Source organism: Passer montanus, unplaced genomic scaffold (assembly GCF_014805655.1).
Source record: "Passer montanus isolate IOZ18808 unplaced genomic scaffold, ASM1480565v1 scaffold52, whole genome shotgun sequence".
Taxonomy (NCBI): Eukaryota; Metazoa; Chordata; class Aves; order Passeriformes; family Passeridae; genus Passer; species Passer montanus.
In genome coordinates this window covers 3,009,107-3,031,047 of record NW_024370152.1, presented here as the reverse complement: position 1 = coordinate 3,031,047, position 21,941 = coordinate 3,009,107, and the positions used below count along the sequence as shown (strand labels likewise).

The following is a 21,941-nucleotide window of genomic DNA, read 5'->3' as shown; positions in this document are numbered from 1 at the left end:
GCTTCACAGCACCCTACTTTATATAGGTAACTGCAGATGTAATTTTACTCCTATTAATGTAAAGTGTTTGTGACAAATTACAAAGCAATGCTTGTGATGATGGTCTCTCTTCTTAAAACAACATCAGTCATCTGGAAACTAATCCATATGAGAAATTGCTTTTAAATCACCTTTTTTTAAACAAAAGATAACATTAAAACATATTTCTAGTAACTGCTTAAATTGTGGCTTGCTCATATCTGAGCTACAATATATTTATATTTTATTTAAAGGACTTAGAACCATCTTATTAACAAGTGCTGCCAGTTTAAAGCCTATGTTTATCTTGAAAGATGGAGAGGATGAGCACAAGTTCTTTGTCCCTGTCAGGCACTGGGACAGGCCTGCAATATTCTTTGATTGGGAAGCAGCAACTTCCCAGATTCACTTCTTCACATGGCACAGATAAGCACTTCAAAGCTTCCCCACTGCAGGGCACAGCAAAGGATGTACTTAAACCTTCAGTTTCTTTGCAGGTGCAATAACTAAGCAGCAACTCTCTTACCTACTTTCTTCTGTAAACAGGAAGGGAAGAAAAGTGTATGTGGAAGGTTGCAGTAAACAGCATGTTGTAGCCGCTTGTACTCACTGGGCTGTAAACCAGGCTGGAGTGACTAAAACTCCCATGCTAGGTAATATAAATTGAAACTAGGATGTTCAGGGAGAGTCTAGGTTGTTATAAAGTAATAACAATGCAATTCTTTCTAAAAGTTAGGAAGCTCTTGCCAGGAAGACCTTACAAAAACTGTCACCATCCTATGATTCAGATATTTCAAACCAAGGGAAAGTAAAGCAAGACAGAACAGGTGCTTCAAATACAGAATAATCTTCAGTGTGTGTCCCAAGATAAGAGTGAGGAATCTTGAAGCTATGTTTCTGCAACAAGGATGCCAAGTAAAAAAAAAGAGGTGAGCAAAGTCCTTTGAAAAGTAATTTTTTAAAATGGAAGTATTGCTGATCTGCTGTCTTTTCTACTTCTTTAATTTAATCCAAACTAGACCATCTAGGGCTAAAAAAAACTTGCTTTTCCAGATGAAATATCTTAAGAGCTGACAACTGTTAAACTGTGGCTTTCTTTATTGCTGAAACCTTTGGTTTATACCAAGACATTTCTTGGTGTGCTTGTCTAAGCAGTCTTCTGTAGTATCCTGACATTAGGAAACATCAATCTTTCAGAGTTAACAATGTTGTGTTTTGCCTTGTAGAAGTTACAAGTACAAAGAAACAACTTCCTCCTCACTTCCTCCTGTGAGAACACAGCGTGTTTTCCTATTTTCAGTTCCACCCCTTCATTCCACTACATAATGTCTTTTCCATGAACAGAAATTTACATGTCCTCTGACCTCTCAGTAACTGGTGCAGCTTACAGCCCCTCTTCTGGTCTGCAGCCCTCCTTTCCACCCAGCCTTGGACCCTGCTGGGGGCTGCTTGTTCAAAGCCAATGTAATGGGAGAATGGGAGAGGACTAGCTTTTGGAAAAATACAAAGGATCAGGTCTTATCTGAAAGTGCATGTCATGTGAACTGCATATTGGGCATAACTGGCAGGCCTTTAGTATTGGAAGCTGCAAGGGAAGAGGCCATGAACTCCTCTCTGCCAGTTACAGCAGCTGTCAGACATTTTGAAAGGGATGAAAACAACCCACTGCATGCCAAAACTTCAGCTAGGTGAAAGCAGCACATGGCACTTCTGCTCAAACATATTTTAAAAAAGAGCAGCCCCTAGGACAGGAGACGCTGGAGAAAATGTGATATCTGTGAGATGAACAAAGTGGAGGAGACACATGGAAAGAACAGTCTTGGACAGAGCCACACCATGCCAAAGAAGGAACACCCTGTAGGGAACTGTGGCACACAGAGGACTCACTGTGAAACAGTGGAATAGAAAGGCAAGAAGCAGTGGAGGAAAATGAGTAAGAAGCGAACAACAGCAGAAAGAACCATTACACACTGATCCCAACTATTCACATTGCCCAGCGCCTCACAGAAAGAATTGGGGCAAAGGGACTGATTGTAACACCTATTGAAAGCAAGGGATGTCAAGACCAGAAAGGGGTAGGCGAGGTGCTTACCTTGAGCTTGGGAAGGAAAGAGAAAAGTCTTTCCCTAAGTGTTTGTTTATCTCTGCCTTTTTCCTCTCTGTATCTAAATCAGTAGTTGAAATTTTGTGTTAGACATCAATAAATTAAATTAAGCAGGAAGTCCCATGTGAGACTGCTTTATCTGCAAAGACCTATCATAGCTTCCACAGGAGACAGAAACCAGAATATTTGCTGTGCATGAAAGAGTTGGGAGGTACAAATATCTTCAAGAAATCTACAGGAGTCACATTTGCTTGTTTGCCCTGAGATCTCAAACGTTATTCTTAGAAGCTATTTGCAGTGTTGCTACTGACTTTGTACAGCCTACTTGCCTTCCCCTCTCATCCTTCTTGTACCACTTGCCAATGCTTGTCCCACACTGACCTCACATCACTGCCATGCCACAAGGAGAAGCTAAACTGGGGAAATGATATCCAGTGGTGCACAAGGATTTTCCACCATCCTACAGGTATTTTAACAGAACAAAATAAAGCAAATGCTCTGTTCACTCCTCATAAACAGCTGTGTATTAGCTGTCATATTGGAAAATGTTGTTCAAATGTTTTAATTGTTGGCACCAGCTCCCAGAATTTTGGGAATTCACACTTTCCTTAGAGGAACCTAGGTTAAAATAGACATCACTAGCAGAGCAATTGTCAGCTCTTCAGTATTGACAGAGATGTTTCCACTGAAGTTAAATCACTAATTCTTTAAAAAATTCCACCCAATATAACCTCTCTTTCAAACCTCTCTTTATGTGGGATGAGGCATAATGCTTTGTTGATTGTAAACTAAATGTGCTCTTTCTCCCTGTGTTGTGACTAACCATGCAGAAATTCTTTGTTTTAGAATTCAAAATTACAATCCAGCAATATTTGGAAATGTGTAAAATGCAAAGCTCTAGCATATGGTGAAAAACACACAGCTGCATTTATACACTAAATAAAGTCCTCGTTTTTATTTCAGTTTTACCACCAGGTGAAGGCACAATCAGAAAGAATCTGTTGAAGTCAGTGAAATTATGTAGCAGCTACACTGGGAAACCATGGTCAGAATCAGGTACTTGTTTCTTTTGTCCTGCCCTTAGCCCTTTTGTGAGATGTTAACACACAGGTACTGAGGGAAGGAGCTAGGGTCACAGTGAATATGAATGTGTCATCTTTTATTCAGTGTAGAAGGGTCTGCGTTATTAACTGGAATATTCACTGCTATCTATGATTCTCCAATGCGTGACGTCAGATTACAATCTGCCTGAGCTCTCTGGAATTTGCTTTCAGGTATTGGCATTTCTGTGCCACTTGAAAAAATACCATTGTGGTAGTCTAAGCATGGAAATAAAAGCCAGGAAACCTGAAGATATGGTTCCCTCAGTAACCATGTGTCATCCAGATTGCTCACAATAAGGCAAAGCATTAACAGCATGAACGAAAACATCAACCACTTCACTGCAGAAGAGAAATGGCAGTGCATTATGTTTGTAGAGGGAATCATAATTTAGAGTTGCCTGCCTTTTGTACATTACTTGTTTTCATTCACAGAGCATTTTATGCCTTGAAAATGCACTGCTATACTTTCACAAATTGCACTGCATGATTTTACACGGCTCCTGATATGTAACAAGCAAAAAATTTGGAAGGGTTTGCATGATGGGTGGTTTCTACGGGAGGACTTCATGTCGGAGGACACCTTCAGCAACCAGATAATATTGCTAAGACCAGGCCATTTCTCTGGTAAACAAAACACACTATCAATATTCATGGATTTTGTATTTGGAGGAAGTCAGCTTCCTCACTGTGAACTGTTAAAAACAAATTGAGATTTGTTTTTATAAAGTTTGTGAATAGTTGTAAATTCCTCCATAAAATGACACAACTGAATTCATCCTCATTTGTGCCTATCTATCTAAGTGTTACCTTTCACAGTTCCTTGCCTTTTTATCGCTGTAATGGAGTACAGGGCATCTGGTCCTGTTGAAGCTGTTTATCATCGATTGGTTCCTTTCAGGCTAACACTCTTGGTACACTCCGTACCTCCGCAGCTGTACAGCTGAGGACGGATCTGTGCCCAGTTTGTACCGGCTCAGCTCGGGAGATGCGGGGAGCGGTGCAGGCCTGGAGACGTGGGGGCTGGAGCACACTCACTTCGCAGGTAACTCCATGCCCGGGTTTCTGCTCTTTCTTCCCACAGTCCCCGGGAAGATACGCCCGGGAGGCAACGCGAGGGGCTGGGATGCTTCTTGACGCACCTGGGAGCGCGGAGTTTCACAAAAAGCAACGAGTGCGGGTAGCGCACGGCGCGCCGTCCCGCTGAACGGCGCCGGGGCGGACACACGCATCCTCGCAGCTTGTTTTTGGCTGCAGTGTGCACGCCCACATGCAAATCGCCGCGCACTCCCCCACCTTCCCAATAGCAGCCGCCGCCGAGGGAAAAGAAAAAAAAAGGGGTTGTGGGGGGGGACACCCATGGAGGACAGGAGAGGAGAAAAAGAAGAAAGGAAAGGGCAAACAGAAACGAGAAAAGGCGACGGCGAGAGGACCCCGGAGGGAGGAGAAAAGCAGCGCGCGGGGCGGCCCCGGCCGTGGAAGGGGCGGGCTGGCCCGCGGGGGCAGCTCCGCGCCGCCCCTATAAAAGGCTCTGCGGGGCGGGGGCGCCCGGTAGCGGCAGCGGGGCCGGCGTCGGGGCCGGGAGCGGAGCCGGAGGGGATCGCGGCGCGGAGCAGGCGGCGGCTCCCCTCGGGACCGACGGCGGCTGCCGGCCGGGGAGGTAGGCGGCGGGGAAGGACGCATCCCGGGCAGCTGTCGGGGAGGCTCCCCACTTGTCCCCTCTCCGCCTGGAACGGACGGCGCAAAGCTAGAGGGAAAACACAAATGCGTGGGGGTGTGTGTGGGTGTGCTTTGCTATTGTTTTGGGGTTTTGCCTGTTTATTTTCTTAATGCTTTAGGGTGTTCGTCTTCCGACGTGTTGCCTGCCGAGACTGTCGGCAGCGCGGCTCGGAAGATAGTTTACGGCGTAGCGGTGCATCGGAGAGGAGCTGATAGTCTTTGTGTGTGTGTGTGTGTGTGTGGGGCGTGGTTGTGTATGCTTATTTTTTAAAAAAATAGTTATTTTATTTTAGCTTATCCTGCGCGGGGCGACTCTGACTTGGCAGCGCTCGCGGAGGGTGGCTCACCTTACCGCTGCCTCTCCCGGCCCCGCTGGGTGCTGGAAGATAACGGGAGGGTTTTCATCCCCTTCACTCCTACGTGAATCCTGTAAAGTCGCGGGGGTGGGATAAAGGGAGGGCCTTGGGATGGGGGGGAGTGTAAAAATAAAAAATCGATGTGGCTGCCTTTGTGATGGGCAGGAGGCTCAGTTGTATGCAACAAATCGTACTGCTGCGTGCTAGACTGTTGTGAAGTCTGGAGTGCTACACTGCAACCTATCACCAGGCTGTTACAAAAGACGAGCTGCACAGCAGCCCAGATGCTTGAAACCTGTCTGGAAAGATACTCGGATTCTAAATTAAAAGTCCTTATTAAACCCTACTTTTTCCTAGTTTTAACCAGAAGTGCCCCTTTTCCCCCCAGCTGATGGCCTGGGAGATTTTAAAGGCTGTACAAAAACATACTTAAAGGATCAAAGTTGATTTCAAGTGTGTTGGAATAGACCTCGGTGAAGCCAGAGGAGTGTAAACATCTTCTAGATGAAAGCCTAAAATGAACTGAACGTTGAAAATTACTGCTATGGATTAATGCATTAAAATTTATTTTCACCTTTGAAAATGAGTTGGTCCTTGTGTTGCGGAGAAGAGCCGGGTCTTGGGGATGTTCCATTAACAGATGGTCAAGCCTGCTGTCGAAAGGCTATTGTAATGGAGCAGTCTTGCTCAGCTTTGAAAGGGGGTCATGGTAGTGAACATTCAGTGCAAATGCTTTTTTGTGCTTGGTGCTTGTGGCTCAGCTTGACTCCCTTACAAGTGAGAATGGCAACATATGCTGACAACTTTCCTCAAATCAGTGATTCTGTGATGACACAGTAGGATATTAGGCTAAATGGGTAGTACCTGGGACTTTGCAGTGTTTTACTGATTTAACAGATAAAAATGATTTTTTGGGTGGGTCGTCATTGTGCACATTTGAATTTTAATTTATGTAAGAGTGAATTGTGTGACACAGTCTATATCTGGTGTGGGCAGGAGCTTGATGCCTTTACTCAGGACATGAAGCACATTTTTTCTTGTAATCATAATTTAGTAGGGCTGATTATGGTAAAAATTAGAAGTCAGCCCTTAACAAAAAAGATGGGGCTATAAGTTTGGCAGCATGGAACACATGTGTTATAAGTTGAACCTCTTGAAAATATTTAGCATTAAATAATAAAATATAATGGTTTTTTAGCTCATTGTAAGTATTCTGAAGGGGTTACTAGCTGATCTCTGGGCTACAAAAAATCACAATTTGCTGTAATATTTCATTAGAGTGTAATAATCCAGCAGCTAGCCCAAAATTATTTATAATAACTTTCCCCCAATAAGTTGTTGCTGAAGAACATGTTGCCATATGATAGTTACATGACATAAACACCTTGGGTGCAGTTATATGTAAGATTTTAGTGTTTCTAGGAGTCATGGTAATCTTTTGGATATTAGTTCCAAATTTTCTCTGAATAGAGCCACATAGCAGTGCAAGCATGTTGAAAGTTTCGTAATGGTCTCTTCTTGCACAGAGGCTGAGGCGCATTTATAAATCAGTGTGCCATAGGCAGCTGTTAGCAAACCTTTTTTGTAATGCTAATTTTTTTTCTAATTCAAACATCACTCAGTGCTGTATTGGTGTGATTAGAGACTTAGTTGATCTGGTACCAGATTTGGGATATATCATTCAGGAATAAGCCTTAGTGACTTAAACAAAGTAACAGCAGGTCTTCTGTGCGGATTCTGTGTTGAAGAATTCTCACCTGTTAGTCAAGTGTAATACACATATTTCAAGAAGGAAGTCTTCTCTTGGCTACATTTCTGCAAGGCTGTTCTCTCACCATTGACTTCACCTGGCAGAGTTAGACTCACAAAGACAGAGCAGAAGGAGGATTGGTACTGAACTCATCCATCTGTGGCCAAATACGATCAGCTGTGCTAGTGTTTATAATGTGCATTGCACCATGTAGGCACAGTATTTCTTAGGGTGTGGTTTCTCCAGAACTTTAATCCAGAGTAATTGAAGGTTGCTAGTGAGTTACTAATGGACCTGCTTTATTTCCCCTGGTCTACCTATTCTTTTCTCTCTCTGTGTGTTTCATCTTTTGTGCAGGCACTGGAGTTCACCAACCCAGGGTGAGTAATTGAAAACAAACTCTCCTCTTTTTGCGTGGTTGGTGGTTTTGTTTTTTTTTATTTTTTTCACCCCAGCATCCTGTATTCAGAGTCTTCTCATGGTTTTGTGAGCACTGGTGCCAGCACAAAGATGATGACAGAAGGGAGCAGAGAGGGACCCAAACTACCACTTTGTTTGAATAACCTTGAAGCAGGCACCCTCAGTGTTTATGTAGGTCTTCTAGGCTAGGCAACACACCAAATCCTGAAATAAGTCCAGAGGCTGTGGCTGACCAAACATTATCATGGTTCTCTTTTGCTGGTTATTCTTGATGATTCCTGTGAGAGGAGCTAGAGTCAGAGTTTACTATGTTTAGTGAGACACTATGTATAAGATTGGTTTTCCTTGATTATCTGAGGCTGCTAGGGACTCTGCCTGCTTTCTTCAGGTGTGACATGGAAGAAATTTACTCTAAGATTATTTCATATTTATGCCAGCTAAGGATTTGATTCTCAATGCTAGAAACTTTCGGTGTAGTTAGTGAGCATGTGCATCTGCAGTTGCTGATACTAAGAGTATAGATAAAAAATACCCTGGTAAGACTCTGCTTCTAGTGTTTAAAAGATGATCACCACAGAAAAACCCAAAAGTTAAAATGTCTCATTCTGTAGCTGCGTGCCTTGCTTGTGTTGATTACACAAAAGTCATACAGATAATTCAGAAGAAATACCATGAATAAAACTACTGAATGGAGTACCTAAAGTACCCTCTTCCCTTTCTTTAAAATAATTGGAAGCAAAACTAGTCCTGTCTTTTTTTGCATTTTTGATGGGGAGAAAAAGTATTTTTGCTTGCTTCAAGGTCCAAGAGAGGGACAGAGTAGGATGGAAAACTGTTGATACAACATTCCTGGCACAACTGGCTAACGCTGCAGGAAAAATGGGAGCATTCAGATCTTTAATCGTGGGTTATTAGCAAAAAATCTTGATCATAGGTAATAAAAATGCATGTCAGTTTGAATGCCATAAGTATCCACATACAAGCTGACCTTTTTCCTCTTCTGTTATTTTTCTGGAGGAGTGTTGCTTAGCAGAGCTCTGCCTAATGCAATGGGATTGGTTTGTGTTATGCTGACTTTGTTAGAGAACATTTGGAGTTGGACAGAAAAATGAGAGCAAAGAGCCTTTCTAAGAGTGTTCTGGCTTGGGCTAGGTAGTTCTCTGTGAAAGAAGTAAGTTTGAGCCTTTTACCACACAGTTCAGAGATCATTCTGGGCATCTGGTCTCCTTTTTAGCAAGTAGCAGGCAGGGTTGTGTGGAAGACAGCTGGCCAAAACCTGTTAGCACTTTACTTGCTTGACTCTCTGAAACAACTTGCTGTTTACTAGTCTGTTTCCAAATGAGTGGATGTTCCTGGGAGCAAGCAAGCCATGCAGCTAATATTCATTAGCATAGTACTTGTTAAATTAATAAAGGTCAAAATTAAGCCAGGTGGAAGGTCGCGGAGCAGCAGTTTTGGTGATGTAGGTGACAAGAGCAAGGTTAGGGACCAGGAAAATTTGGACCCCAGCCCCTCTGCCCTTCTTGTGATGACTTGACTGTTTCCTCTTATCTACTTTCACTATTGCTCTAGTAATGGCATGACCAAAGTTTATACTCTTTATGGTAGAAGTCAAAGTGTGTTTTTTCTCGCATTCAGCAGGTAGCGCATCTTTTTTTGGGAGACTTCATGCTCTGTTGCTAGTGTCAGCAAGCTGGGTTTAAGTCCAATGTTTTTAGAGATATACCTGTTTTTACAGCTGAATTTTTTGTGCCTTAAAAAGAAACAAGTTGTCATAAATATTCTGAGAGCTGTATTAATGAGGAATATATTGATATTATATATTGGGGATCTATTGGTGGCCTTTTCTCTCTTCCTGTTATTTTAATTATGTTCCTGCAACAGGAGTTTGACTATGACTGCCAATACAAATAGTTAGGACCAAACCTGAGTGATTTAAAAAAACCCAGAACTTCCCTCATCCAAATAATAAAGCAGCACTGAGCTTTTCTGAATGCAGATACATGCATATTTATTTGTGATACTAGTACAGGAGCCAAAGTTCGAAATCTACTCTTCTTCTGAATGCGATGTTCTTATTTAATAAACTGAATTGAATGGATTCTGCATTTGTATTTTTATTCTGCCAATGGCAAAAATGCTTTTTATTAAATTTATTTGTTTTAAGGTATTTTAGATATTTTAATTATTCTTTACCCTATTAAATTAGAGTAGCAGTTCTTACTGCTTTGCTTCCCATCTCTCTCAAAGCTATATTTAAATATTCTTGCTAAAGTAAACAATAAGAGGTTTTCTACTGTGTTTGGAGAGATCTGGACTTGGTTCTTTCTTTTAGCAAACTAATACAACCACCTGTCTACCATCAGTTTTCATATTTCTACAGATTTTATTTTTCCCAGATAATTTTTGTTGTTCTTCTGATTGCCAGCCATGTTTCCCAGAGCTGCATTCCATGTTCTTGTGACATACTCTTAATATTCATCTCTACATCTATTCTTCCAATTACCTTCATATATATAAAGCCAGATATAATTGCAAAATAGGGTTGTCTGTTGCAGTGTTCTTTGGCTCCTTATTCAACACTATTAAGTATATTCTAAACTTAATGTAAAAAAAGTATGTTTTGAATCCTATATCCATAAAAAACTTGCAAAATTTATTTTTCCTCACCTTGCTCTTTTGTAAGCCTATTGCTTCTTGCACTTCATTCTACTTCTGCACTTACCTGCTGTTTGGAGTAATTTGGTTGAAATTTAGTAGACCACAGCTCTTCAGCTCTATGTTTAGTCCCTTGAAGCTTTAAGAGCAAACTAATGGAGCTCTGTCCTGAAAATATTTCTGAATTACAGAGGTGGAGTTTAGGACTTGCACAAATTCTGCCATCCTTCCTTCCTGGATATGTCTGTGCATGGTGTTGAATTAAGTATATATTAGCCTGCTTTACATGGCTTTAACTGCCATGCTCACCCTAAGGACTGAAGTTTCAGTCGTGGGGGAGTGCAGCTGGAGCTGAAGAATAGAAATTGAGAGTAACAACTGTTAGCTCTGTGGATCAGGCAAAACGGGAAGATTGTCGCATGCTTTCTGGCAGTGCTCCGAGCTAACTGCCCTGTGCCACACCTGACTCAGCAGGTATGTGGGTTGCCTTATCATGTGTGCCAGCTATTTTCATATTCTTCTATGAATAACTTTAGAGATAAGTGGTTATTGAAGTTCTGTATGGGTTGCCAAGGTTGATCATAATTTCATTCCTCTTTATAGATTCGTCTGACACTCACTGATTTCAAAAGTACTTGGGCATCTCTTTGTCACTTTAGTGGATTACCATCTCCCATATCAGCACAGTTGGATGGTAGCTATGTGGGAGCTGAGGTCTTGTAGGCTTTACAGACTCCAACTCTGCTCAAGCTGACAATGGCTGCTAAATACTGACTTTGCCAGTTTATTACTTTCTTTCGTCAATGTCATTTCCTTTCATTGTGCTAGAGGCTTTTTTTTGGCTGATGTTTTTCTGCATATTTCAGGGATATTTTTGTTTTGTTTGCTGTTACTTATGGCTGTGCCACAGATATCAGTGCACTTGTGTAGATATCAAATTTAACAGACAGCTTATTCTTTTTGCCTCTGAATCTCAAAGGCACCACTGTGATGTTCTCTACACTATAAGCCATGTTGTGTTCTGCTCTGTTACTGAAAATACGTGCTGGTTTATGGCACGATGTTCCCAAATGGCAAAGATGGAGAGAAAAATAATAATACTACAGTTTCTTTTGATGTTACAGGGCAGGTATACACTTAAACTTCAGTTTAATCTTGTATTGAACACCGTTGGTGTCCTTATCTTGTCTGAAGATAAACAGCAAGTTCCTAAAGCAAGATATAGGATAAGTCATTCCTTTCCAAAAAAGTCCTTATGAATGTGATGACAAGGGCACAAGGCTTCCTAACTTTGCTCAGAAGAAGACAGAAATATGCCAGATGCTTCAGTGACTCTGCAGTAGGATCATGGAGCACCTGTCACTGTTGCACTTTTTAAAACCAGGTATCTGTCTGATTAGTATAAATGATTCAGTGACCAGAATGTTCTGTGTAGGGGTGGTGGTTCAAAGTGTTTCTGTTCTAACATTGTCCAAGTATGTGGATTTTTTTGGGGGGGAAAGCTACTTTCTCGGGGAGGCTGTGTCTTCCTTCTCCCCTTTGTGATTGCTGCCAAACAGAAAGGTACCTTTTGTAATGTGAAATTCTTTACCCCTTTTTCGTAGTTGCAGTTTTATTGTCCTTCAACAGAATGTGTCAAAAGCTGGGAAAAGTGACTGGGGCTGTGTAGCACAGCCTTTTGCAGGCTGTGTGCTGATGATACTATACTCAATCAGAGATCAAAGCTTAATGGCATGAATTGAGCTCAAATGTCGCAATTATTATTTTAGCAGGATGTTCTATTATTTCTACATTCCACTAGAAAAGAGCCATTCTGTGAGAGCCAAAAAAAAAAAAAGAAAAAAATCATCTGCTAATATGGACTATGGAGCTTTGGACATTGGCCGTGATAAAGCAAATCACATTTTGTGTTTGTTTTTGCCAAAGAATGGACTAGATTCTTGCCTTTTTTTTTTCTTCCATGGGCAAAGTAGGGGACACTCAGTGTAATGTTGGAAGTTGAAATGCTTCACGTATTTCACAATCTTTTAGTGGAAGCTGTGTTTTTTTTGTAAAATAGATGACTGCATTTCATCTTGCATATTATACTTGACACTTAAGCAATCCTCTTGCCTAAGTGCATGCCACAGTCCCTTGCATGTGCATTCCTTAGGGTAAATCCAGCTATGGTGCATGCAAACTTGACATCTTTCATTGCATTGGAGTTTTGTTTGTTTTCATTAATGAGCCCTCTATAAGCATGTTAGAAGTAATGAGAACGAGTTGTTGTGGTCATTCTGCTAGGCAGATATTGCTAACCTGTGACAGGTTTTTTAAAATTACTTGGCATGTTGTGTCACAAGGGAAGGTTGTAAAGCAGCAACCATTTTTGAAAATGTGCATGTGTTTAAATGTTTTAAGGAGGCACTGAGGACTCTGAAAAATGTAGTCCAGTCTTTATTATGGGGCAGTTTGTAAGCTAGTGTTTTCCTCTTTGATGAAGTGTCCCATGTGATTTTTTTGCTGATTGGTAAGGATAGGCCCACGAGTGTCTCAGAAATATATCCTTGGAGTTTGACAAGAGAGGCAAGTTAGATACTCTGAACAGTTTAGTACCAGGAATGTCAGTGTTCATTGTATTAATTTTGGGCCAGGTCTTTCAAAATTGTCATCTGCTCATCTGTTCGTAGTGGAGCATTCAGAAGAACCCAGCACATAATATACTGACTTGCGAAATACCTGTTTGCTCAGTTCTCATGCCAAAGCTAAATAACTTTAGAAGCCCCTTGCCATTTTGCTTGAAGAGTTGGGAAGTCAGATTTCTGTTCCTGACATGACATTGAGTTGGCCTTGAGTCGTTTAAGAGCAAGATCGAGGCTTGCTTCTCTGTGTAGTACCTAGGGCAGCAAATAGAACCTAATACTGGGCTTGGGTTCTGTCACTAGTTTTCATAGCAGAAGTTCAAGCAGGTTGTGAATAAGTATTTTGTTGTTGGCCTGTGCTGAAAGGAGTCCTTTTCCAGTGGTTGTCTCCAATATTCTGTGAGGTTGGAGCCCCCTTAAATAACAGTGTGAAATTATTTATTTGGTGTTTTGTAGCTGTGTGCATGCTGCCATAAGGGTTCTGTAGATGAGTAGGGACCTGTGTGTCTTTGACCAGAGGTGGCAGGTTGCTAGAGGTAATCCATGAGGCTGCTTCATCAGCTTCCTGATATTTTGGCATTATCCTTTAAATGCTGGTTTTACCAAACTTTACATGCTCCTCAAAGAGGGAAAACAAATTCAGCTGGATGGCCGTGTTGAAAGTCATTTACCAGTTGCCTTCAATATTAGATAGCACTGGAGAACAAGACTGGAATCTGTTTACTACCTTACCCAAGACCAGGTAGTCAGTGTGGGAAGTAAACCAGTAGAGGATCTTGCCAAGACCTGCCACTAAAATATTGTTGTTTGTCACCCTAATTAAATTCTTGTCTGCTGATCCAGAAGGTCTCCAATCACATTGCTAGGAACAAGGAGTTGGTATAAACTCTGTGGTGTGACCTGGGTGATTTTGAAGAGGAAAGCATTTCTCACTGAAGAACTCTTTAGATGAAATAGAAAACTCCGCGTTCCTTATGCATTTGGCAGAAGGGAGAGAAATGTCCTCTGTGGGGAGATTATGAAAGACCAGCTTTTATTGTCTGTGTGCCTCCAGTGATAACGATCCTGTGTCCCAGGCAAGACCCCGTAGGTCCAAAGCTCACACCTCCGCTGCTGATCCTGCACTGGTTGTGCCTGATACAGACTCCAACAGTGCTTAAGCCAGGACACGGATGTGTGGGATCTGATGGTTTCATTCTAATCTCTGCTTCTGCTTGCTTGTGGCTTTAGGTGAGTTGATTGAGCTCTCTGCTGCTAATGCTTTTTATGGCACTGTTTTGCAACCTATTTCAGGCTCTTTGGGTTAAAAGATTTAGTTTAAAGATTGGCGCTGTTATTTGTATAAAATTGTCATTGTTCAGGTGGCAGTTTCCCCTCTTTCCTAGAGCTCCAGTAGATGTCTTGAGTTTTTTGACTACTTGAAAGTTTTACTGATGGGAATGCCAGCTTTCTTCCTTTGTGTTTTGCCAGCTTAGTGACTTTAGGTCACAGAATGGACATTACTTTTGGTTCTTTATTCACTGCCTGTTTCCACTGCCTGCTGGGAATTTTATGTCCAATTAGATCTCTAGCAGCAGGACAAAAATAGCTTGCACTTGTCCACAGCTGCCTAATCTTAACATAATTGGGATCAATACTGTTTTTCTAGTTACAGCTACTGTGCTGGAAGAAGGGAAATCCTGGTGTTCGGCAGAGAAGTGGCCAAGATGCTAGACCTTGATTTGGGAGATCTGGGGACTTAGTTCTGAACTCTAGACTTAATTGCACCTCTGCTACACTAGCGCCCATCCAGGCCAGTAGTCCTCTGGTGGTTTGTCTTGTGTAGATCAGTGTAGTGGTTTTGGTTCACCAATTCAAGGTTTCCTGGCCAACGCAACAGTTAATGTGATGGTTCAGTGCTGGCCAAATGTTAGTGCACCCACTAGAATATACTGACTCATTTCTTGCTGTGAAGTAGGATTAGGAGGAAGGCAAAACAGGCTCAAAACTTTAAAAGGGCATAAAGAAAAGTGTATTAACAGTAACTAAAAGAAAGAGTAACAAGAATCAAAATAAAACCTTTAGAACACTTCTCCTCCCCCTCCACACACCCTCTTTTCTTTCTCACTGACAGTGTAAAGAGACAAAACTTGGGGCTTCTAAGTCAGTTCTATTCTAGATCTACTTCTAGAATAGTCTTTCTTCAGTTCATTTAGAGAGAGGAGTTTCTCTTGCCAAGCCATGGAGACTTCTCCACAAACATGGTTTTCTTGTAGCTTTTAATTTCTACTAATAGCAGCTGCCCAGGAATCTTCAATCGTGATATCCCTCCCATCTTTCACAGCTTTCCCACAGCTGCATTTATGGGCCATGCCAACTTACGGGATACTGTTTTAAAGATGAGCCGTTCAAGTGCAAAGGTTCTCTTTATCTACCTCTGAGATAGTCATCTCTGGGAACAGAGGTCTTCTCCTTTTTCCCTGGGGGCAGAGGGAAAAAAACCTCTTCTCTCTCTCTGTTCAAACTTTTCATGGAGTCACAGCTACTTCAACATCTGCTTGCTTTAGCATAGATGCCTTTGCTCATGTCTTTGAACATTTCATCTCCCCATACTTTTCAATGAGTTATAAGGAAAAAGAGTCTGATGCACCAATTACATTCTCTACAGCCTTACAAAAGCATTTCAGCCCAAACTTAAGGCATCTCCTCATTCTCTTTCCATCTGGGACTTGACTCTTTCTTCATTGACCTTGGTGTCTTCATGTTGTTCCTATACATGTCTTGACTCTGTCCTTTTCTCTCACTCGAGGGAGGATTGAAGGTCTGCCAGCCTTATTTAAGCATTGAAAGAGTTAGTATCTCGCCCGGGGCCTGCTGATGGAGATGTGATCCCTGCAGCCGTGGAGTGATGGATTTTCAGGCCGCACTGAAGGGATCGGCCGCATGGCCGGTGTCCGGGCCCTGCTGTGTTAATCCAGCCGCAGGGCCGCTCCCTGCGGGGCTGCAGGGCCGCCCTGGCCTCAGCCGCCCACCCCGAGCGGGGCAGGACGCCAGCAGCCCGGCCCCGGCCCCACGGCCTCCGCTCCCACAGCGGGAAGGTCTTTCTCCAGAGGCCGGAAGAGAGCTTTTCCACGGGCTTTATTCCTCTTTAATGTGTGTGCTCGCAGAGGCGTGTTCGGCTTTCTAGTGGTTTAACAAAGTGTCGATATTCAAAACTAGTTACTGTTTGGTTTTGTCGGGCACACAGGAAACTTGTTAGCAGCTTCTCTTAGAAAATCACTTCCATGACTGGCTTCTTCCCTCCTCACCAAATATCACTTAACGCAAAACCAGCACAATCAGAATGTCAGTTCATGATGAGGCCCTTCTGTCCTGCCTTCATATCCTGAGATGGATCTGCTCTCCACTGAAGGCATAAGATCACTGGGGGACTCTAGATCTGGGATTTGTAGAATTCACTTTGCTCATGATATTGTTTCCTTCACAAAATGAAGCTTGACACTACCTAAAAGAAATTAAATGTCAAGACAATTATCAGTGTTCCAAAACAAGACTGGATTTCTGCAGAAATACAATGTTTGTTTTAGTTGCTTCTTTTCTTCCAAAATGAGTCTCATTTGACTTGATACTTGTATAGACAAGATCTGTTGGAGTTCAGCAGATGTACAAATTTTTTGTCTGGGGCAGGAAGCAGAAGTGCTAGATCGTGTCTGCTTGTGAGAAAGGTAAGTGCTGGCTCCTGAGGGCATAATGTGTAGCTGTTAGATTTGTACTCTCCATGGCCACTTGATCTGTGGAGAGTTGCCAGTGATGGTAGCTTCTGTGATAAGGAAAATGTGACTTAAAGGATGAGGGCTGCTAGCTTATTTCATGAAGTCCACTGAGTCTTAACTGGTGAAAGCTTTTTAGACCTGCTGACAAGGACTTAGTTTAAATAGTTTAAATTGTCTATAGTGTCTTGCCAGAGCTTTGGAATGTTCTAGTCTTGTAAGATTTGGTAAGTTCACTTTGTTCCCTCTTGAAATAGTGATTAATTTTTTTTTCTCTAGGGGAAAGGTTTTTTTGCCTCCCCAAAGAAAGCAAACAACTGCATTGTTTGCAGAAAGCTGCCTTTGAAGGCTATTTTATGTTTACTTAATACAGACACCAGGCAAGGGGGTGGAGAACTGATTTTCTGCCACTTGAGCTTTTTTACTTTCTAAATCTACAACTGTAAAAAATACATTTATTTAGGAGGGATTAGGTTTGGAGACTGTTGGTATACCAGCTAATGGACTTTTCAACAGCCATTCTGCTTTGAAATAGTGGCTAGCACCCTTTCTTGAAAGAAAGGGCTGGCCAAAGGATGTATTTCATTGTCATAATTTTCAGAGGTTGCCCTGTAGCCTAACTTTCTCTTGAGTAATTTTCTGAATTGCAGAAAATGAGATGAAATTGCAGCTGTGTAGGTTGGGAGGCTGTTCAGGATTTCTGCAGCAGGGTGAAATGTCATGTGGAGAGAGTCTTCTGCAAAGGCAGATCATGGGACAAGTGCATGTAATCTTCTCTTTAATTGTGCAGGTGGGTGTTGTAATGTGGTACTTCATATCACAGGAAAACTAATGCTGTTGGGGATGGATTCCTGCAGCTTTTCTTGCTCTAGACAGAAACCAGTATTTCTGCTTCAGGGAGTTCTGGGTGAGTGTCAGGAGTGCTCACTGCTGTTGGCTCAAAATTTTACGTAGCTGAGATAAAGCAATCATTGGAAACTATCAGTTTTGGCACTGCAATACTAAATATCAAATTGTATTTCCCAGCTGTGTTGAACTTACCAGACTGGTCTGAAGTGGAGATAAAGTGGAACTTCTGCTCTAGCCAAGTTAGAAGCATTGGGTTGATCAGTTCTCTGTATCTTTGGCTTGTAGTTCTTGCCTGTTGTGAGTTGGAAGAACATCTGAAAGGATGCTCAGCCATTTTCCTCTGGTATTAGTTTGCTGAGTGCTTTTTCTGATGGATTAGTTATTCAAGTGAACCTTGTGTCAGCAGTGCACCAAGTGTGTCAGCCTCTGTGGATGAAAATCAGAGGTGACTAACAAACCTGTTACTTGGTCTGTAACAGATACTGACTGGGGCATAGAGTGTCATTGCAGCTGTAACCCAGCATGGCTGGAAGAACTGGATACACTTCAGGCTCAGGTGTTGTGCTCTTGGTGGTTAGTCCACTGTTAGGCTCCATGCCCTACTTTAATGCAGGGATTTAGCTGGTATGCCTACATCTGGACAGTCCTCAAAAGTCAGTATTTTTATGAAATTTAAAACTTTTGTCCAGGCAGAACAGGCCAGATTATTTGCTTTGTTCCCAGTAAAGTTTTGTTTAACTCCAGAGAGCTGCAGTTCAAGCAGGTGGCACAGCTGAATCTTCCTGACTGTGCATGCTTCTGGCTGCTCAGCTGAGATGAGTTAAAAGATTAAATACATGCTCTGTAGCTCACTACAGTTTGCTAACATGAGGTGAATGTTAGAGCCTCTAAAGCAGCATTTCCATGTTCTGGATCCTGTGGAATGACTGCAGTTGCAGAGGATGAGTATCTGAATTTTCAGTTATTTCAATTTTCAAACCAGCTACCCTTTGATTTGCTCATTCCACAGACTGGTTGAACTTCTGTTTTGTTTCTGTGCAGGGTATTAAGGTGCAGGAATAGGGTCTAATTCCATTGATGAGAGCAGCAAAAGTCACTTTGACTCTCCATGGGATACTTTTTGTACTCTTCCTGTGGTACTTTATTCTTATGAGTTTTGGTGTTTAGCTTTAATTTCTGGAAAACATTGGAATTTTTTTTTTTTTGCAGAGATTTAATAGTATTGGGGGCCTGAGAATGAAGTATGGAGTGGGTACTCTGAACAGCCTTCTGAAGATAAAAAACAGCTGTTGCATAACTATCCGTGACTGTTAGAAGGTTGTACAGTCCCTTCCAGTCCTCTGCTTCTCTATGTCAAACTTGTCGAGTAGCTGCAGGATTTGACTCAGGCAGCAAAGGTTGTTTTGTGGCATGGTGGAGAGCACCAAAAATCAAATGGAAGTCTGTGACCACAGACCAGTACCAGTATTCTTGTGGAAAAATGCATGAAAAGAGCCATTATGTTAGTGCTCTTAAAAAGATTTTTGTACTACATTATTGGTCAGTAAGTGCCTGTGTACCCTGTGAGAAGTAATCTGGGTTTCTCTTCAGAGTGAGTAAAAGTGTTGCTAAATCCCCCAAATACTATTCAGAAACTTAAGAGTGGAGGTAGTACAAAGGAGAGGTAACAATTCCCTACTTAGCTGTGTTGCTAGGTTGATTGCAGCTTTAGATATGTAATATTGACATCAAGAGGAAGTGCTTCAAAGACACCCCCCCCACCCCGTATATCAAAGGCTGTAAGCAGAGGGGTGCTTTGGGTCCATGAGCATGGGTGCAGTCATCAGAGCCAGGATTTGTTCTCAGATTCCCCTCAAATGGCAGGCTTTTTCCCTGCTGTGGATGTGCCAGCAGCCTGCCAAGTGCCTTTCTCTAAGTATGATATTAATGGTCTACCAGCCAGATGTGCATGCATCTGCAATGTGTTAGTGTCAGGGTGTTCCAGACAGCAGGATGCCCTGGGCAGGGAAGGATGGCTGTCCTGCCTGATGAGCTGTGAATCCCTCTGTGAAGGAGGGTCTGTGGAGGTCCTGTCAGTGAGTTAGAGCAGCACCTGGCAGAGGTTAAGAAGTCCATGACTGTATGCTCTGTTTCTGGTGTGCTGGTATGAGGTTCAGTTTGTAAGGTTTTGTAGGCATCTATTGCTGCTCCTTGGTTCTCTGTACTGGTGTTAAGAAGCACAGTTTGCCTGTTGTGGTGCTACAGTGTAACTGGTGAAACTCAGTGTAACTGGTTTATTTTTGTTAGTCATATTAGAGAATTTCTTTTCTAACACAGACCTAAATTATTAAGAGACAAGTTTTTAATCTGCAAGTCATTGTAGTAATGGAATTTACTTTGGGATGAGACTTAAAGATGACAATTGTTCATCATCTCAAAGCTCAGATCCTTAATTTTTTGCCTAATCTTACTCCAATGTAGGCCTGGCCAGAGGAGGTCTTATGTTCCTAGCACATTTTTGTATTTTTGGTAATCTTTTCAATGCAGTTTGCAATCAGACATGCAACTCTGAATCTTGGGGTTAGGATGCTGTTATGTGGGACACCAGAATCAAATGTGTGTGTTCCCAATTTAACAGGTATTGGAAAGAGTGGTTCTCTTTGTGTGTGTTTGAATCAACTGCTAGTTGTCCTCTTAATGCTGATTCTGTCAACAGAGTGTATGCAGGTACATAAATCAGGATTAATTTAATGTGGATTAACTAAGTTCCTGTGCAGACACTTAGGATTCAACTGCTCTTAATTTGAATTGGCCTTAAAAATCACAAGTAAATTAAGATATGCTGAATTAATTCTGGAAAAAGGTTTGATGACATTTAACCAATATAATGAAAGCTCACCTTTAAGACTGAGCCTTCCTGGAAGGGTATGTGTACCAAGCCTATACTATGCTCTTATTAATTGCCACCAAAGAGAATAATTTTTTAAAATAATTAATATTTTTTAATCCTATATATTCTCATATTGTAGCAAGACAGACAACGCACAACAATTTTCCATTTATTTCATCTAAATGTTAACAACCCTAGCGCCCTTTTTAGTCACTTTCAAGGGAATGGGCATTTCTCCCTTGCCTGTTAAGTGCACAACAGTTTCTCCTACAGGCAGTGTTGACTGGACTTCAAAACAGAGGTTTTTCTAATTTGGCAGACAGTTTTTCACCATTATAAAAGTGTATATGGAAAGAGGCTTTAAGGAAAAGTATTGAATTGTGTGGTTCAATCTTTTTTTGGAGGGATGTTTAAATCATTTTTCAAAGCCTCTTACTTATTCTCATCCAGGGCTGTCTTTGCTCTTGGAATTTCTGGGGCAGAAAATAAGAGAATTATATTACAAACCACTTTTTGTGCTTTGGGGCTATGAGATAAGAAACAGTGCGTCTAAATCTGAGCTTACTGAGACCTATGAGACTTGGCTGGAGAGCATGGGGTAAGAAAGAAGGCAGTGGGGTGTTCCATGGAGGGGCTGCAAGGTCACAGAGTGCAGCCTCTTGTCTTTGCCTGTCTTGTTACCTTTTCTGTTTTGAATGACAGAACTTTCCCCTTACAACTTTTTTCCTATTTTTCTTTTCTTTAACTAGTTAATGACTGGCCACAACATTTGTACTGTGTACTGCTGCTGCTACACAAAGGGAGCTTCTTGGTTTTGCTGAAGGAAGATGGCTTTCTGGACGCAGCTGGGATTGCTGCTGTGGAAGAACTTTACCTACAGAAGAAGACAGACTGTAAGTATTAGCCCAAGGGTGTTTTGAGATCTTAAGTCTTGTAGCTTACATGACTATACAGCTTTTCAAGAAAAACAAGGAAACATCCTGTATCTTATTTAACGTTCATCCTCTAGTGATCCCTGGCTGAGTGATTGTCTGGCATTGGAAAGACCCTATTCAAACTGGAGAGAGTGGTGCGTAGACAGAAACCAGAGGGCTTGAAGGTGCTCAAGACTTCTGTCCTGAATTCCAGTGTCAGAGAGTGTTGGAGTACTGAAACACTGGTGTCAGATCAGGCAAAGAGGATGCATGACTGCTGTGTGCAGCAAAATAAATGTGAAATAAAAACCCATGCTGGGACCTGCTCTTCTCCGTGGATGAGGCATTGCCAGGCTGCAGGGATGTGCCCTTGAGTCCTTGTTGCTGCAAGCTGCAACAATGGCAACAAAGTTTTGCCACTTCCTAAGGGCAGAAGTGGCAGAGGCAATAGCAGACATTTCCAGTCACTTTGATCATTGAGAGTATTCCAAGCCTGCTATATAACTTTACAACAGAAGGTCTAGATTAAGCGGATGGCATGAAGCATGTTCTTGTATTGGCATGAGGATAAACCCAGGCAGCTGATGTTTTTCTGCCAGGGTGGAAATGCTCTCCTCACCATCTGTTAACAGTGTGGAAATTTACCTGTTAAGAATAGACAATACATAAGAATTTCTCTTTGTGATAAAAAGGGCACAGGAGTGTGGATCTAGTATGATGTTCTTGAAATTCTTTTGCCTTAAGACTGACACTTCATAGGTTGCAATACCTCTTGCAACAGCTAAAAGTCTGAGAAAGCACGGGGATTTAGGGA

The 21,941-nt window shown here is 42.0% G+C and overlaps 1 protein-coding gene across 5 annotated transcripts in view; it reads left to right on the top strand.

The window, feature by feature from the left end:
- The first annotated feature begins 4,155 nt into the window (after positions 1-4,155).
- Positions 4,156-21,941, top strand: part of ABCA1 (ATP binding cassette subfamily A member 1) — a 93,295-nt gene continuing 75,509 nt past the window's right edge. For 2 of the 5 annotated variants that reach the window (XM_039724045.1, XM_039724041.1), the window contains exons 1-2: positions 4,749-4,882; positions 20,963-21,106. In XM_039724045.1, the coding sequence (XP_039579979.1) occupies positions 21,041-21,106 (66 nt within the window). In that variant the 5' untranslated portion in view covers positions 4,749-4,882; positions 20,963-21,040. Of the gene's footprint in view, positions 4,268-4,748; positions 4,997-13,840; positions 13,977-20,962; positions 21,107-21,941 lie in introns of those variants that run through there. The other 3 variants (XM_039724044.1, XM_039724042.1, XM_039724043.1) reach the window with 3 other exon arrangements.